This window comes from Toxotes jaculatrix, chromosome 16 (genome assembly GCF_017976425.1).
Source record: "Toxotes jaculatrix isolate fToxJac2 chromosome 16, fToxJac2.pri, whole genome shotgun sequence".
Taxonomy (NCBI): Eukaryota; Metazoa; Chordata; class Actinopteri; family Toxotidae; genus Toxotes; species Toxotes jaculatrix.
The window spans coordinates 12,857,013-12,875,233 of record NC_054409.1 but is presented as its reverse complement, the minus strand read 5'-3'; the positions used below and the strand labels follow the sequence as shown (position 1 = coordinate 12,875,233).

At 40.2% G+C, this 18,221-nt stretch overlaps 1 protein-coding gene across 1 annotated transcript in view; it reads left to right on the top strand.

Moving 5' to 3' along the window:
• The first annotated feature begins 12,402 nt into the window (after window positions 1-12,402).
• Window positions 12,403-18,221, top strand: part of trabd2a (TraB domain containing 2A) — a 51,843-nt gene continuing 46,024 nt past the window's right edge. The window contains exons 1-2 of the mRNA XM_041059627.1: window positions 12,403-13,117; window positions 14,652-15,212. Of these exons, the coding sequence (XP_040915561.1) occupies window positions 13,013-13,117; window positions 14,652-15,212 (666 nt within the window). The 5' untranslated portion in view covers window positions 12,403-13,012. The remainder of the gene's footprint in view (window positions 13,118-14,651; window positions 15,213-18,221) is intronic.

The following is an 18,221-nucleotide window of genomic DNA, read 5'->3' as shown; positions in this document are numbered from 1 at the left end:
AGTGTCCCATTCTTCATTCCTGAGAGCCTCTCTTTTCTCTCCCTAACCTCAGCCTCTGGGTGCTTCCTCCTGACATGTCACGGCAGAGGTCCAGAGTCAATAAAAATACACTTCTCTGGTTACTCGCTCACTTCCATCACGATGGGCTTGAGTGAGAGGAGGGGAGACGATGGGTACAGTCCACTCTGCTTGCTTTCCCTACCTAGGTCAAATCATATATGTGCTGATGGTTTATTTGACCCCAATTAGATCCCAAAAACAAATTACTGAAAGTTTAGACAGTGACAGTACGTTGTCAACTTCAAAGAATCAGAGAAGAAAGAAACAAGGTCAGGGAAAGTCAATGAGAAAATAAAATAGCACCACAGGCAGACAGTGAGTCATGAACATTATGAATAGGTTGGACAACCAGCAGCACTGACACGATTCCACTCCTGTGGTCCAGACAAAAGCCCCTGATTCTTGTACTGTTATTTGAAACATGACCGCATAGTGTCTAATTCATTATTGTTCCATTATGGTCAGACATGCCCTCAAATATAACAGACATAGAGATGGATTAATTATGCGGATTAAACAGTCGACCACCATTGAATTAAGTTGCATAATGTATACTGTAGAATCATTGTAAGAATTTCCCTTCGTATGACTTGGATGTAGAGTGAATGGTCTTTCCGTTCGATGGCTTTTCAGAAGCCGCCTTTGTAAAAATAAGAAAAGTTTGACACCTGTAATGCTGGAAAAATTGTACAGTACACTAGCTTTACAGAACATTATTTCTCTTAGCAGCAAATGCTGTCAGAGTAAGAACATCGTTTTTAATATCCAAAGAAAATGTTGTCATTGATCCCAGATGTTTTTCTTTTTTCGACTCTGTGTTTCTCAATGTTGAAGTAATTACAGAAACATTCCAGCGGGAGGAAAATCAGAGCAAACGAGAGCTGTCATTTCCCTAATGAAAGAGTCTGTTATTATTTCTTCATAACTTAGCGTTTGGCTGACAATATGGGCTTTATGACAATTTCAATTTACATTTCAATCACATGGGTTGAGGGGGGGGGCAGAGGCCTGATAACACAAGGCTCTCATTGATGCACACACTCTAGCGCGCACACACACACAGTCAGACACATAGAGATCAGGTGGTGCTTCAGAGTTTCAGAGCCTTTGGATTGAAGCCTGGCAGATACCTGACCTGTGCTTTTAACATGCACATGCACACACACACACACACACACACACAGAACACTTTGAGGCAATCTCTCCATTTTTGCATTATCATTTTTGGCATGACTTCAATGAGACGCAGGTGAGAAGTGCACCGGGGGAAACTGAAACCTTATGTGCAGCCTGTTGACACAGTCAGAGAGTAAAAGGAAGGCAGAGTAGCTCTTTAGATTGTATTGACCCCTGTGAGCGAAGAGAAGTGAGCAGAGATCGAAGGGAGCGCTTTGACTGACGGCCGCTGTGTACAAGAGCTTGTGGTTTATAAAAGGCTAGCATGCAGGCCAGGCAGGGACATGACACAGATCTCTTTCATTTGCAATGTAGACTTAGTTGCTCCTGTCATATTTTTGGCATCCTCTCAGGCTTGTTATGCTTTTAAAATGCCTTTCATTGACTGATAGGTTACAGAAACCACTAGAAGAACAGATCTGAGTTTCTTTGCAGCATGAAAAAAAAATCTGACACCTTACGCAGGCTTGCTGCCATGTTAAATCCCCTCTGATGTAGTGATATGTTACTGATATGACCTAAAAATGACAGCATTAATCAGGAGCGTATTTTGTTTTTTCTACAATTCCTGGGTTCATTATTTAGCTTAATTGTTTAGCCTCACATCCAACTTTTTTTCTCTCTTTCTTACTGCCCCCTTGATAAATAGATACCATATCCTGCTTATTAATCACCTGATTTTTTTCTTTTCATTTTGACTTTGATTTTGATTTGGAGGTCACACATGTGCCAAGGTGGTTTGATATAACAGGTGGTCGTGTTTTTGTCTCTTTCTGTTTGCCTGTTATGATGAAAATGAGGGAATGGATTTATATCAGAGGATGTGATAAATGTTTACATGTGTTTAGTTTTTCCATAACTTGGAGCAGTGATAATGGCAGGTACTTGACGCCATCAAACCAAAGACCAAACAATAACTGATAGCAACAGACTTTAAAATATACGGGACTCACAAATAAATCAAGAAAACATTACCTCACGACAATAACTTATTCATTTAAAGGTACCCTGGGGAGTTTTTGACCACTCGTAATGCTATGGAGCAATGTTTGTGTGTGTGCGTGTGTGTATTTGTGAGCGGGCCCCTGTTTTGTTTGTTCTTGCACATGCACACACTCTGCCAGTGGTTTCACACTTTATTCCACTGATCTACAGGTGTTGGTAACAAGCCCAGAAAGGCTGAAATGCAGCAGGGTTTTCAGGCCTCAAGGATACACGCAACGTGTCTTGGTGAGTAACGCTGAATGTAAACAGAAACCTTTCTTATAAGGCAACTCAGGGCACCTTTAATTCACAGTTATGGGTTAAAGGGCACAGTATTTGCTGATTATATTTCTTGTGGTGAGTTGTTTTAAAGGTATGAGGTGTTGATTGAAAATGTTTTATCATTGCCTGGAAAAACATACTGACTAGCTTTACATGGTTTTCACCACTGAAGACCAGGCATTTTTTACATTTAGTAACACATTCCACTTGGTTTGACTTGGTCCCAAGGCTGTGGGGTATTTCTGCATGTGTGGGACATCTTAAGATGAAAAGCCACAGTAAAAACAATGATATCCATAGCCATTTTTTATCCATCTACCTCTCTGCTCTACAAAGAAAAATGTGCATCTTATGAAATGTAAACCTGGAGATACAGAGTCACAGATCATCACAATTTGTAGATATTTTAAGGGACATTTGTACATTATCTCTGCGGTTGAATTTTGGCTTTTCATACTTATAATTCCACGTGGTTCATCTGAATGTAACTTATCACAGACACCGTACACATTTAAAATTTCTCTCTTAACACATAGACACACATATGAACATACAAACACACAGAGGCTGAGAGAGAGCAGAAAAACCACTGGACCAGAGGGATGAACGTCTGAGTGATCTCCACGGTATTTGAGCCAGTGTGAGTCACACTGGGCGACGTGACCACTAAATCAAAGAGCTGTTTGAACAGCTGCATTCCTTCACACTCCTTCATCCTCTCTCTCTTGCTGTGCAGTAATACCAATTGTGGTTTTGCTGCTGACCCAAGCCCTCAGCCCTCCCCGGCTTCCCCAGCTCACGTTCTGGTGTGATGGAGATCAAGCTTAATGGAAAAAGAGTGCATAAGTGAATTAAGTCATCCTTTGACTGTGTGACAGGTGTCTATTACAGGTCGAGCGTAAGGATGTGTGAGGCTTTACAGCAGCACCAGAAGCTGATTTATGAAGAGACAAAGTGAGCTGACAGTAGAAAGTGTGATGACTGACTGAACCGCTTGTAAGAGTTTATTCCATATTGTTTCATATTTAGAGAGCTGTGCAGTTTACATCATGGTGATGTTATGGTTAGCAACTTTAAAGAATAGTCAGACATTTTGGGAAATATATTTATTTACGGTCTTACTAGGAGTTAGATGAAAGCCAAAGTATGACATGCATCTCGCTTTCATATATTTAGATAAGGTCAATAGTCTCATAAAATGAATATTGTTTATTTATTTATGTTTTTAGTAGCCTTTAAAGTGCACTATACCTCATAAACTAGAGCTTTGTGGGCTAAAAGTCACTGCTCAACATAGAAGGCGACTCCATTAGTGAGTAGAGGGGTCTTGGTTGGATATGGAAGAAACCAAGTGCTATGCTTGTAGTTTGTTTGTGGGAGCTGTAGTTTTTTTTCTGTGCTCTGTAACTTTGTCGATAAACTGATAAAGATTTGCATTTCTTATTGCAACTGCTGTAGTACATGCTGATTTGTCTGAGAATATGGAAAGTGAACCTCAGGAACATGCTTCATTTTTCCATGAAGATCATTCAAAGAAATGCTGAATAGAAGCCAGGGCAGCAGAGGCTAACCCCAATGTGATCCAAGGTTTCTTCAATTTTCCAACCCCACTGATTTTTTTTTTTTTTTTTGTATGTGTGTGTGCAAGCTTTAGGTAACTGACCATATCACCTTAATGCATGCAATTTTACCTTCTTTTTGTAAAGCACATATCAACTCTATCTAAGAGAAGAACCCTGATATTTGTCCTGATGAAGATTTGGCTGACTACACAGGCAAGATAAAAGATTTATGCATAGAGATTTGAGTTCGAGACTCCTTCATAACTCTGTCTATAAGTTAATGATGACAGTTTAGCCAAAGCTTCAGACTTCACATCAAAACAACAAGCACTTCTGTGTTTCCTTTGGCACACTTTTACAGCTAGACCCTTGAAAGAAATGAAGCATGACAGTGTCTCCATTAAAAAGTCATCTTCAGACTCATGTTTTATTGTGAGACCAATTACTCCTGTTTCTGTGACCTTCAACAGACTGAAAAAGAAACTGACGAGTGCCATTTCCTTTCCAAAGAAGGATGAGCTTGAAATGAATGAAGATGTTTCCATGGCTTTCAAAGAGCTGGGATTACAACACAGGTAAAATGAGCCAAGAAAACATCTACCAATATAATTTGTAATTAATATTCCACTATTTTGACTGGGTCATCAGTGAATACCTTCTACATCTGCTTCCATAATCCCAGGAGAAATTGTTGGAAAATTCAAATGTTGCTCTGGATCTGGTCATTTAAAAAAATCTATACTTCAAACCTCAGAAAAAAACATATATTTAAAAAAAAAAGTAGATTTAGGCTTTCGTGTTTGAAATACTTCTGTTTTGAGATATTATTAATAAAATAAAAGCAAGACGAGATTGGAGACACACATGCAGCTGTAAAGGTCAGTGTCAAGATCAACATTAGCAGCAGTCAACTTTTACTTTGAAGCCTCTGACTGTGACAGTTAACTGAGACATCAACTGAAGCATGTCATCATGAAAACTAATGATCTGAATACACTCGCTTGGCGCACATCAGAGGGGGAGAAAAGAGAGAGAGAGAGCGTCTCCTTGGAGAGGCCTGGAAGGGCGGAGTTGGAATGATAATAGTAGGAAAGATAATTATTATTTTCTTTACCTAACACTGGCTTGGAGCAATAAACAACTCATAATCAACTTTTGACCTCAATTGGAGACAGTCCTAAGAAAAGCGATGGGATGAAACTTTTACCATTTTATCTGGATTTTGTTCTCAGCATTTTGCCAGTAAAACGAACACATCTGAAAATGTGTCATGTAATTGTTTGGACTAAGAAATCAAACCTAGAATGGAACAGCTTGTTAAGGTTGACAGGTAACTTCCAAATAACAGTGAGAAGGATGTGAAACCAACTTGGACATCAAATTATCTCATGCACAGTCTAAAACTTGTCACTGCCTATGGAAAGAGTGATGCAAAATAACAGCCGTAGTGACTTTACTAACTTTATTTAGTGCAATTTAATGTAAATAGTAATGTATAACAGAAATGTATAATCATGTTAGTTTAAAGATCCCTTAGACTTGCTCTAAAATCTTGTTTTTTTTTACATTCTCTCTATAAAATCAGTTATTGGAGTACTTCAGTATGAACTACTCCATTACAAGTGAAAGTCCTGTGTTCAAAATCTTACTTTAGTTGAGTTTGCTGAAAACATATGCATGTACTTTTACACATATATTTTCAGCAAAATGTTCTTAAAATGTGACTGTGGCTGATGTATTTTGTTAATGGTGTTTTATCAGTGTGTAAGCAGCATTTTATTGTCTGAGGTGAAGCTAGTCTTAATGACCTAATATGCATTTTGGTAGTTTCATCCATAGGATCACAGGATAAATGTGAGGGGTTGTGAAATGATTAATGGGAGAGGAAAGTAGAAAATCTAGTTCTTAATCTAGTTCTTCTTGTTTTTTATAGGCTTATTATATGTTTTTGTACATGAAGTATAAAATACTCTAATATGCTCAAGTAAAGCATAAGCTACATACATAAGTAGTTGTTGATAATTGAGAACATAAGCTGAGCTCAGACCTTTGGATCTAGTGTATTTGGTATGTGTGTCTGCCCACAGAGTTGTCAGGACACCCTGGATTCCAGTAAGCGCTTTATACCATGAACACCATTTTTGCTTTGATGCTGTGACTAACGGCTCAGTCACACAACCACTTCCATCACAACGAACCGTGCAGTCATGCCTTTCTGGTCGGTGTGTCATTTGCCATTAATGTCATGTTTGTTTTTGAAAGGTGAAACTATAGATGTTTACAAGAAGCAGAAAATTGAATGTGTTGTGAATATCAAAAACACCAATCATGTGGTTTGTATCGCTGCTAAAACTGGAAGGTCAGGGCATAAAACTTAGTGAAGTTGACTTATCTCGAGGGTTTGTGTGCCTGCGTTGGGAAGTCATAGATTAGAATAGATGGGATTACTGGAAGCGGCACAAAAACACCATTTAGACAAATTATCATTTCACTCAAAGAAAATCTAAGCGGTTTACATTTCTGTGAAACCAGAAAAGATATCATGGCAGGAGTCAAATCTCTTTTTGACAAAAGCATGTTTTTTTTAAACTCTGCCTGATGAATACAGAAAGCCTCCAGAAATACTTTTATTTTTGTTTGTAAATGGCTCTAACGAGTGCCGTTAAAATAACTTTGAAAATCCATTGAACTGCATAACCACCACAATGTTCCTGACCGCTCGCTCCACTCAGAAACAGGAAATTTAAGGAAGTCAGTGTTTACGGAGATTACATAGATCAACATTTGTCTCTGTAACACATTCCATACAAGGAAGCTCAGTGTGGTTTACACAAGCAATAAAATGTCTCAGTTTTGGTTGTGAGAGATTTTCAAAACTTCCTTTAGCAGGAAGCTGATCCTGATACAGGATTTTCATGATGAGATATCAGACAGACTTTTTCAGAGAAGTCAAGTGTTATGAGGAATATACAAAAAGAAAAAGCAGTCAACATGCTGATGAAGCTTACAGACACTGTCATGCAGTCACTGTTTTTTTAAGAGATGACAGATGGCAGCTCATTCAGCTAATATTCAGCTTTCACTCCTCGTTTTATGAGCTGCCTGGTGGCTTACAAATAGTCAGTTGTCCTCTGTGTCTCCTGTCTGGTCCGGCCTGGTCTCTGCAAGTGGAATAAAACTGTTGTTGGTCCTTGTATTTGACCTCCATGTTGATGAAAATCTGGCCAGACACCTGATTTCAGGCAGCGTCTGCTTTCGTGTATCGATGGAACCATTTCGGTGTCTGCCTCTGAAAAACTCTTTTCACTGCCAAAAATTACACTTGCATACAGACAGATGTTGACCGTGACAGAGACTCTAGCTGTACCAGTGGTGCCAAACTGAACTCTCAGTTTCAGAGTCTCAGGCTAATTATATGGAGTAATTTTCCAAGTGACCATATGGTACTTTTGTGCAAGTTGGTATAATTTTTGAGCTCATATAGTCTTTGTTAGCTGTGAGATTTCTAAATTCATGGAAATGTGGCACATTCATATTAGGTTTGTTGGAATGAATACAGCTGTTTTTACAGTAGTAATGTCTGATTGATCCACAAAGTTGTGAGTGGATCCTGGGTGGCAGTGTATTCTGTTTGAACCGGTGAGGGGAGGACTGAGGCCTAAAGTCAGTCACACAAACACACAGCAAGATCCACAGTACATGCACAGAAATATATGCACGTAGAGTTTCAGATACTGTCCTGGTGCCAGGTCTTTTCAATCAGATTTTTATGTGCTATGAAGGAAGTAGACCATGGTCAATATGACTGACCATCTGTAAATGGACTGAGTCATATGATCTGTTACTGGAAGGCTTACACATTGTCCGCATGCTTTTCTTCTCTGAGCATGTGTAAAATGAATGGATTCATCTGTCCAGCAGACTGCTCACTGAAAGTCATGTCTTCTATGGTCTGTCTTCAGGATTATAAAAACGTGGGGAATGTGAAAACCGGCTGTGCATGCAGATGTATATACAAATACTGTAAACTATACATAGCAGTGAGGGAGCACTTGCAAACCTGTATGAACACATACAGTGGCTCTCTTTGTTTGTTGCTAGTTCTGTTTTTTCCATGTGTTAAGTCTTAATTTTAAAACATTTAAAAAACAAAACGGACGTGCTGTTGAATCAGGAAACGTTTGTCGGGACACTGAGCGCGACAGAGAATGTTGCACGGGCCACCTGGCAGGATCAAATGCATCCACCTCCCTGTCTTTATAAAATGAAACATATGTGGTCATTTCATACTGTGAAATCCTTTTGAAGATTTCTCTAAAGAGGCAGAATCAGATGTTTGCTCGGGATACCTCAGAAGACCCCTAGTTCTGTTTGATCTTCATAAACAGAGCCACTTTAAAGTGGAAATGTACAGATGTATGGTAGTATCAGTACTGACAAGAGAGAGGTCGCTTGAGTCCATAACAGGCTTCAAACAGACTCCCTTTTATAAAATAATAGAACTGCATTGTTGGAGGGAAATAGGTTTTGGATCAGTTTTATTGTCAGTTTTAATTTTTTTTTTTTTTTTTTAAAGGATTATTTTCTGGTTTGAATGAGTTTCACGGGTCATTACACAGCATGCAAATATGGACCTTAGTCAAAATAAAACAGACAAATAAGGACAAGAATAAGAAAACATTTTAAGCAAGAAGTGGGCTTTCTGATGGCAGCCAGTTTTGTTTTCTGTAGGAAAAGGAAGGTCCATAATTTTTATAACGTGTTCAAAAACTGTGCACTGCAGGTTTATTCAAACTCAGACCTTTCATTTAAAAACTAAATAACTATCAATCAAACTAATCTTGACTTAGGTTATGGAGACATTTAAGTCCAATATGTGACAGGATGATGTGCTGGTTACTGAATTCCTGATTATCCAGCGAGTCATGATCCCCGCACTTCATCCTGACCCCACATCTAGTTTTAGTGAGGAGCTAAAATATGTGGTTTGGATTTGCTGGGAAGCCTGATACATGGTGTAAAAGCAGCAGATAACAGGTTTTTACCTCCGACATATGTGACAGATGTACACAGAGCTAAAGAGGATGATGTATGTTGGATAAGTATTTATATAAAACAGCCTCTGTGGGCTAAGTGGGGGGGATAATGGAAATAAGGAACAGGTGTGAGAGTGTCTGTGTGTGTGTGTGTGTGTGTGTGTACTTTTACTTCTATCTTTGTGAGGACCAGTTTGAACTGTAGAGCTCCCAGACTGAGGACATTTTGGTCAGTCCTCACTTGGTTTTAGGGTTCAGGTTAGAATCAGGCTTAGGTTAGAGTTAGTTTAAGATTAGGGTAAGGGTCTTGGGGATGCATTATATCAGTGAGTGTCCTCACAAAGATAGAAGTAAATGCAAATGCAAATTTGTGTGCATGTGTTGTAACACTCATCTTTGTGTGTGCATTTGTATGAAGGTAAAAAGAACACCTGCAGCTGCTTCCTCTGTAATGTCTGAAAAGACTGAGAAGTGTGTGATTGTGTGAAATCACACACACACACACACACACACACACACACACACACACACACACACACACACACACACACACACACACACACACACACAACCAGGTCACAACCACCACACTGTTTTTGCCATTTTCATTGCGAAGTGTCAGCAGCTTGGATAGATTAGCTAGAAACAGAAGTCGTTTAAAGTAGGCTGCATATTGACGACAAACAGCATGACAGGACGAATGCACCATTCCCAGGGCTGTCATCGGCCTCTGCATGTGATTTTCACACTAGTTCTGGATATGAAATATTTCACCTGAAATTTCCATCAGAATAAGTTGAACCTGAACACAAAGACGTTTAAATTGAGAAACAGACCACGCATTTTAGGTATCGTGCTTCATTTTATAGCTACAGGCCAACTTTTAATAGTTTTTAATCTTTGAGAGTTTGAAGAGGCAGCAAGAAACACCTTAGCCTTCCCTGATTGGTACAGTACACATTCTCAGCTGGATTTTCCCAGAATTAAAACTTGCAGTGAAATCTAGTGAGAAGAGTAGTGAGAGCAGAGCCTGATACTATATGTTGCTGTATTTCTTTCAACTTTTCTTTTGGCATGAACAGTCTAAAAAAAAAAAAAAAAAAACACACACACACACACACACACACGATCATATCACATATTCTTCCAACATAGATCCAGAGCAGGTGTTCTTTTCCTTTTTCCAGGAATTAAATTTAGCGTGAACAGAGAGGAGGGTTGAGAAGTTGGATGTGGATGACACTAATATTTTAGAAAAAAAAATATTTTCTGACACCAGTGTGGCCCATGCAGGTTCAGACAGTAAAAAAAAGTGAAGCAGATCAGCCAGATCTCAAGGCTTTGGATGAGTGGATGTTGGAAAGACATCACTCAGTTTTCACTAAATCTGTATTGGTAACACACACACACACACTGCACTGCTTCTTCTGTCTTTTCTCATCAGTGTTTTGTCTTCGCACCCTCCATCCTCACTTTCATCTTTCTACTTCCCCTTTCTTTTCCAGTCTTATTAGATTCAAATTTGGCTCTGACTTGCATGACTGAACCTGGTGCAGTGTTGCCAAAGCACAGACTAGTTACAGCTTTAAAGTCGGACTAAACAAAGAAGACGGAGTAGAGAAAAAGCACAGCTCGTAAAAATAACTTTGTCCACTAGGGGGAGCTGTAACAGGTCTGGGTAAAGTTGGGTTTCATTGTGATCATGGGTCCATAGTTCACACATATGGTTAGAAACGCTTAAGAACTGGATTTTAAAGTATGTATATTTCAATATGTATAATTGCAGTGTATATAAATTCAGCCTTTATATTTTATTTCGAGGTTAAACTGTAAATAATGCCCTCCCCTTTCTGCAAAAAACACTGACATCCCTGCTGCATTGAGTAAAAACAGTCAATTAATGAATCTCATTTTCACAGTCATTGAGTTTTCCCCCAGTTGTGAGATCGCCTTGGACTGCTTCAACCACTCATCATGCGAGGCAGCCCCGGCCTCATCAGGATTTTTTTTTTTCCAGTCTGTTGCATTTGTCTGCAAACAGCAACCCAAAGAGAAAATTAAGCCCCGAAGTCGTTCATCGTGTCAACAAACCGTTTTGTATTTACTCAGACGTCTGACAACATCAACATGTGTTCGCTGCCCCCGTGTGAACCAGGAGTTTGACGGTAAGGAGCACAGAGCCACAACGGATAGATCGGCCTTCTGGGTGCAGCCACAAACCAAGCAGAAGACTCTGACATCTGTATCCATGTGAGTGCAATCTAAAAACTGTAAAGTGTAATTCTTCTTCTTTTTTTTTCCAGGAATAATCAAATCTAGAAGTTTAACTATTTTAAACCATCAGCGATGGGCTGGCTGGTAGGTGTATTCATACTGAAAATTTTTAGTCATGATGACATAAATATTTTGAACCTTAGATCGAGTTTCACAAGAGCTACTTTTGGACTTTTTTTCTGGAGGGTTTTTATGGACTAATTCTTGTGTTATGACCCAGTGTCCAGCTATGGGCTCATAACACAGGATTATGACAGAACTCTTTTCCTTCCCCAGCCCTCTTTTCAAACACAACGTTGTTTTCGACAGTCTTTTTTCTTAATTAATATGCAAACATATGCCCATTTACCACCAAAACATCAGTATGGAATCTAACAGAACATAGACTCATAGAGTTAAGGAATAAGCTACGTTTGGTTTAACATATGGTGAGTGACCGTGCCACAGCTGCTGCGTGAAGTCTGCTGATCCTCATTAAAAGGTGGAGTTCTGCAGTTTCCATGTCTGTGCTCAGACGCGTCGCAGAGCGAAGCGCTGTTATTGCGGGTTTTCTCATGTTAATGCCTCCAGTTTGTAAGGCATTAGCTACCAGGGGTATGATAATCTAGCCACGGGATCTCCACTGGCACCCTTGATTGTCGGCCTCCTACAGGGGAGACAACAAGAGATCTCATCAGTCCGAAACTGAAGATAAAAAAAAAGAGAATATGATACTTTTTGTATTGAAATCAGGACCATAGAGTATCATTAATCTGGATGATAGTGATAAAATATTGGCATTAGTTAAGGGTTTTATTCTCCCAGTTACTGTAAATCTTAATGGTCTGCAGGCTTCCACACCTCTGAGTGATGTGGATGGGCGGGGTCTTGTTTAATCACATTACTGCTGTGTGTGTGTGTGTGTGTGAGAGAGAGAGAGAGAGAGAGAGAGAGGGAGGGTTACAGAGGCAACCTAGGGGGTAGGTAGAGCTGAGTTGCTTGACAGAACTGCTCTCTCTCTCACACACACTCACACACGTCGGAGAGAGAGAGGGTGAGTGGCAGAGCCGGAGAACTTTGCAGACACACAGATCAGTGTGCAGAGAAGTTTGATTTTAAGACTTTTTTTTTCCTGGAAAGTGCAACTCGTCTTTGCAATCTGCTCACCCACATTAGGCTTATCTTCAGACCCGGAGCAAAACAAACAAACAAACAAACTTTTACTCTATTTTGTCCTCAGGTGCGTTGACGCGGCGTGGACCTGTTGATTGATTGATTGTGGCTCGAAACCCTCAAACTTTTGGATGAACTCGCGCTAAGTTTTTCATAACATCTTGAAGAAGGCAATGCGGAGAGGGAGGTGAAGGAGACCGCAGTCTGACCAAACACTGAGAGCATGATCTGACCCCGTGTAAACCCCAAATGACCACCTCTCTCTGTCTCAAGCACACGTGAAACTGCAGCGCTGCGTCCATGTCCAGGCTCAAGCCAGCATGACTCTGTCCGGCGGCTTGTCGGATACTTGTCATCTCATTTTACGTGACCGCATGGAGCCGGGGCTGTGCAAATAGGGCTTCGTCCATGCTTTGTGGGGAATAGCTGTTGCAACACGTTGCGAAGCAAACACAGGCTACCGTGCACACTTTGGACAGAGCTACGATGCGGGGCACTTTGGGCGCATTCATTCAGTCCTGTGTGTTACTGCTGGTCCGAGCAGACCAGTGGAGGCTGAAGGACTCCGCCAACTGCGAGTTAAACAGGAAAGTAAGTGATCATGAAGCGAGAATGAATCATTATACTACCTGAATGTTTTAACATGAGCTGTAGTGTTTATCAGGACACCTCAGAGTAGCCACATCATCTTTTATTTTGTAGTAGTTGATAAAGTTTTTGTCAGTGAAGGAGCCTTGATGTGCCATTTACTTTCTTTTTTTGCTGTTTGACATCACCTTTTCAACATCAGGGACAAAATGTGTGGACCAACTTCATGTTGAGTTGCATCTCCTTGTTTGCAATTTGCTTAAAAATTTAACCTCGTTTCCACTTTGTATTCAAAGTGTATTAAGTGTAATATATTGGTCAAAACTTGAGGAAATCCCCTGATTTTTGTTGTTAGGTTTTGTGTAGGTCTGTAACTAATGACTGTTTTCATTATTGATAAGTCTGTTATTGATTTTTTTCAATGAATCCTTGAACGTTTTTGTCCCAAATATGTGGAAAACTACTTTCAAATGTCGATCACAAGTTTCCACAGCCCAAGGTGTCATCTTCAGATTGCTTGATTTTTTTCTGACTTGACAGTCAAATATTTAAAAATTTTAACCAAATTTAACGAAATTAAATTAAAATGTCAGTTTATTCTATAAATATCATAAGAGTGATCAATGATCAGACTTGTTGATACATATTCTGTCGACCAATCAGCCACTTATTTCGTTCACCAGTTTTGTGTATTGGCTTTGTGTAAGGTCTTTACTGTACATGCAGGTGTGTGTATTAGGAACAAAACCATCAGGTCAAGATTTACTCTACTCGTTTCTTCAGTATTTTACAAATGAATGAGATTTCTTACTCGTCCCTTTTATTGATTACCTCTCAGTCATGCTGTCTAAACTCACACGCACCATTTCAGGTTAGAAGCAACAGACGCAGAAAGGCAAAACATTCTGGGCATCAGCTCAAAGTCTGACAATCACTTACATGTGTATTGTTTGTTTGGCACTCGGGTCCTAAGTGGCCTGTTAATAAGTCATTATCAGTCTGTTAGCAGTGTGTCTACTAAACAGCCTCTCGCAGACAAAGTGGTGGTTTTTCCTGGATGGTGTCAGACAGGCCCAGTGTTGCTTTACATTAAAAGTAAATGGCATGAAGAAACTTCTAAATGATAAAAGACTTCTTCCTGTTTTTCTGTGAATTTGCCTCTTGTTTCTTCATTTCTCTATATCCCCATATGCCCTCTACATGTTTCTGACTTGCTATAATTTAGTGCTGAAATGCTTGGTTAACTGACAGAAAATAATTTTGATCATTAAATAACATTCACTGGTTCCAGCTTCGCAAACATGAAGATTTTTTGCTTTTCAGTGCTTTATATCATTGTAAATGGAATGTGTCTCAGACTTAAAACTGTTGGTTAGACAAAAATCTGAAGACCGCACCCTGGAACATGGGAACTCATAACAGGCATTTTTATTTTCTGATATCTACGAAGTCATGAATTGATTTATTAGAAAAATACTCAACAGATTAATATATAAAGAGAATGACTGTAGTTTGTTTTTTTTATGTTATCCCCCAGCAAACTGACCTAAACTCCTTCCTGTGGACGATCAAACGGGATCCTCCCTCATATTTCTATGGTACAATCCACGTTCCCTACACACGTGTATGGGACTTCATCCCTGAAAACTCCAAGCAGGCCTTCCAGGAGAGCAACATTGTCTACTTTGAGCTTGACCTGACAGACCCCTACACCATCTCAGCCCTGACCAGCTGTCAGCTGCTTCCTCAGGGTGAAAACTTGCAGGACGTCCTACCCAGAGACATCTATCGGAGACTTAAAAGACACCTTGAGTATGTGAAACTCATGATGCCTTCGTGGATGACGCCGGATCAGAGAGGGAAGGGACTCTACGCAGACTACCTCTTCAACGCCATCGCTGGGAACTGGGAGAGGAAGCGGCCAGTTTGGGTGATGCTGATGGTGAACTCGTTAACAGAGGCAGACATTAAGACGCGAGGGGTGCCGGTGCTGGACCTGTACCTGGCCCAGGAGGCGGAGAGGATGAGGAAGAGGACGGGGGCTGTTGAGAAGGTGGAGGAACAGTGCCATCCACTCAACGGGCTCAACTTCTCCCAGGTGAGTGAAAGTTTGCCTGTTTTTCTGTGGCACACTAAGCAATGTTTGTGATTGCCTATGTGTTTCCATGTGACCTTCCTCATCATAGTTGTTATGATGTAAAATGCGAAAGGAAAAGTCTGAAATTCATGAATCTTTGTCTAATACAGAGTATTAGACAGACTGGTTTTCCTATTTTTAACAAAACCATCAGTTTGCTAAATGAAACACTTTCATATTATCTGGTATAATGAACATTTCTCCCTGTGGGGTTAGTAGAGGTTTGACTTATTTGGAGGAATTTCGGGCAGCACACACAGGCAGCGAATGATGCACGCTATAAAACTTGCAGTTATTGTTTTCTATGTGAGCCCACACACCTGCTTGTCTGTCTGTCTTCCCCTCTTGGTAAAATGATGCTTCCCTATTGCTCCTTTACGTGTTTGCAAGTTGGGCATAGCTTAGGTTATGGTTAGGCGTACTGGAGACAACTGGTTAGGGTTGGGGTAAGGTTGGGCTCAGGGTTCAAATTTAGGGGAAACACACATTGACAGGGATGCAGACTTTGATACAACACCGGCAATGTCAGAACATATGTAACTGTAGGTTAACCTGCAGCAGAGAAAGACTTAGAGAAACGTAATCTGCTTTGCTCAAGAGACTGATGTATAATACAAATGACAAAGGCCAGATGTATAATTCAGATTTTCTTTTTTTTTTTTTTGACAACAGAGGCGTGTAGTTTTCTCTTTTTCCCATCGCTGAGTGAAATGGAGAAAGGTGCGGTGTTAATCAGCTGTACAAACATTCAGCCGTGCTCCACCACGTCCTTTGTTATTAAAGAAAAATGGATCCTAATGACTCAAGTCTGAAATCACCAGAAAAAAAGGGAACCTTGTTCCTCAAACCGAGACACTTAAGTCCCCTTGTCTGCCTGTCTGTCTGTCTGTCTGTGCCCCTCGTGACCCTTTCAGCATTACAAACATCCCTCAAAGGCAGCAGTCACTATGAAATCATGTTGCGTATTATTGAGGAATTTCTGCTAATGCTGGTTGGGAGCTAAGGGGATTACACTTGACCATTTACCCTAACACCCAGAAGCTTAAAATGCTGTTATTTTAAAGTAGGCCTTGTTGGCCTCTCAGACTAAAAGTCTCTGCCCAAACCACCCAGCAGCACTTTTATTTGCATTCTGTTAAGCTGCAGACAAAGAATGGGGGATGTCACTGATCATACAGCACAATATATAATCAGACAAATTTACTAAGACATGATTTTTGTCACTTGTTTGCATGGGCAGCTAAATGGAAATCAGCTACCCGTGGCACTGTTTATTTCTTGATAAACTCAGGGAGTATGAGTAAGAATTAACACTCGCTAGAGTGCAGATTTTTTCTGTGACTTAGATGACAAAATAAACACCGGGTCCATTTTCTTCGCTTGTCTCATTTTTGGCAGATCATATGTAACTATTCCTTCTGTTATTTTAAATCAGTTTGTAATTTGGATGTGAAAAGCAGCACTGGTTACTGACCTTTTTTCTAAAAAGCATCCTCTTGTGGTACAATGTACGGCTTGTCCTTAACATTTGCAACCAGTATTTACATTAGGTAAACCGTAACCAAGTAGTTTAATAATCTCAAAGAGGTGTGGCAGATCATCGGTAATCATCAGCGGTAGATTTGGTCTTTTATTTTGCCTGATTTTGTTGTTTAGATATGGGGCCTCTTGTTATGGATATCCTAACAAGAAGACCCCAACGTGGGTGGCTGAAATTGGGTTTGTCGACAGAGCTATAACGACTGAAAACAGCCCATCATCACAGCTTTCATTGAATTAGGTGTCACCAGAAGGCTCGACAATGAATTCTCGTGTCCCAGGAACAACCTCTACCCTGACACTGCACCAACACAGCACACAGCTTGGCACTCCATAATTTCCACACTCAGTTTCAATCTAATCAACAGCAGCTTGATGGACGCCTTAACCCTGCTGGCTTGAAGCAGCCCGCTTAAAACTTCAGTAAACATTGTTTTTTTCACTCACAGCTTTGCCTTGTAGTTGAAAAGGGCAATTCCATTTATAACCTTTTAACTCAGCTCAACTGTAAGATGTCCAGATAGAGTGTGATGAGTGAGATACGCTCTTGGTGAAACAATACTGCCGCCTCAGCCGCCATTCTTGACTGAAAGTACTGTTTAATCAGGCTACAACTGGAGAACCGTATTTACGGTCTGTAATAGTCTCTGTAATGTTTTCACTGGCCATTTGCGTTTGGCATGAAACAGACCGTAAAGGAAAAGGGAAGGCAAATGGAAAATAAAATATTCATGTACAGAAGTAGTGAAAAGTTCTTTCCTCGTGCCTTTGTTTAGGGGAAACGCATGTTGACATCCTACCTGCTTGCTTATTTTCAGTAGCTCAGATGTTGATATGCGGTTATAACACAAATTGATTTTCAGTGCATTTGATGCAGACGTTCTCTTTGTCAGTGAAACATCAACTCAAAACCTGACTGGATGAATGCGCCATTTACCAGCCTGTCTCTGGTCTTTATTTCTGAAAAATCATGGTGGCTGTTTCGGTGTATAGGCTTTTGTAATCATTCTTCAGTTCACTTCCACAGCACACAGTTTAGATTGTTTTCAGTGACGTTTGAGGTTTTTGGAGAGGGGGCGAATCACACTATTCCCTGCTCTCTTGGACAGGACATTTATAATCTCAATGAGGCATTTTAGTTATTATAATCCAAACCACTCCAAGTATTCAATTGAATGCTCCCGCCTCCAACTGCCAGGCTCAATTGATTCTCTGTGGACGGTTTTTTGTCTCAAATCATAGTGTGGTGAAAACTGGGCCCCTGAGATGTAAGCAAGTTTTGATTAGTTGTTACCAGTGGTCAAAGATTTAAAGGCCAGTGTATGCTTGAAATGAACTAGTATTTATATGTATTCAAAGGTGGGAAAAGCTGGTTGCCATAGAAACGAGTGAAACAACATAATTTTTTAAACATGGGGATAATGGTGAACA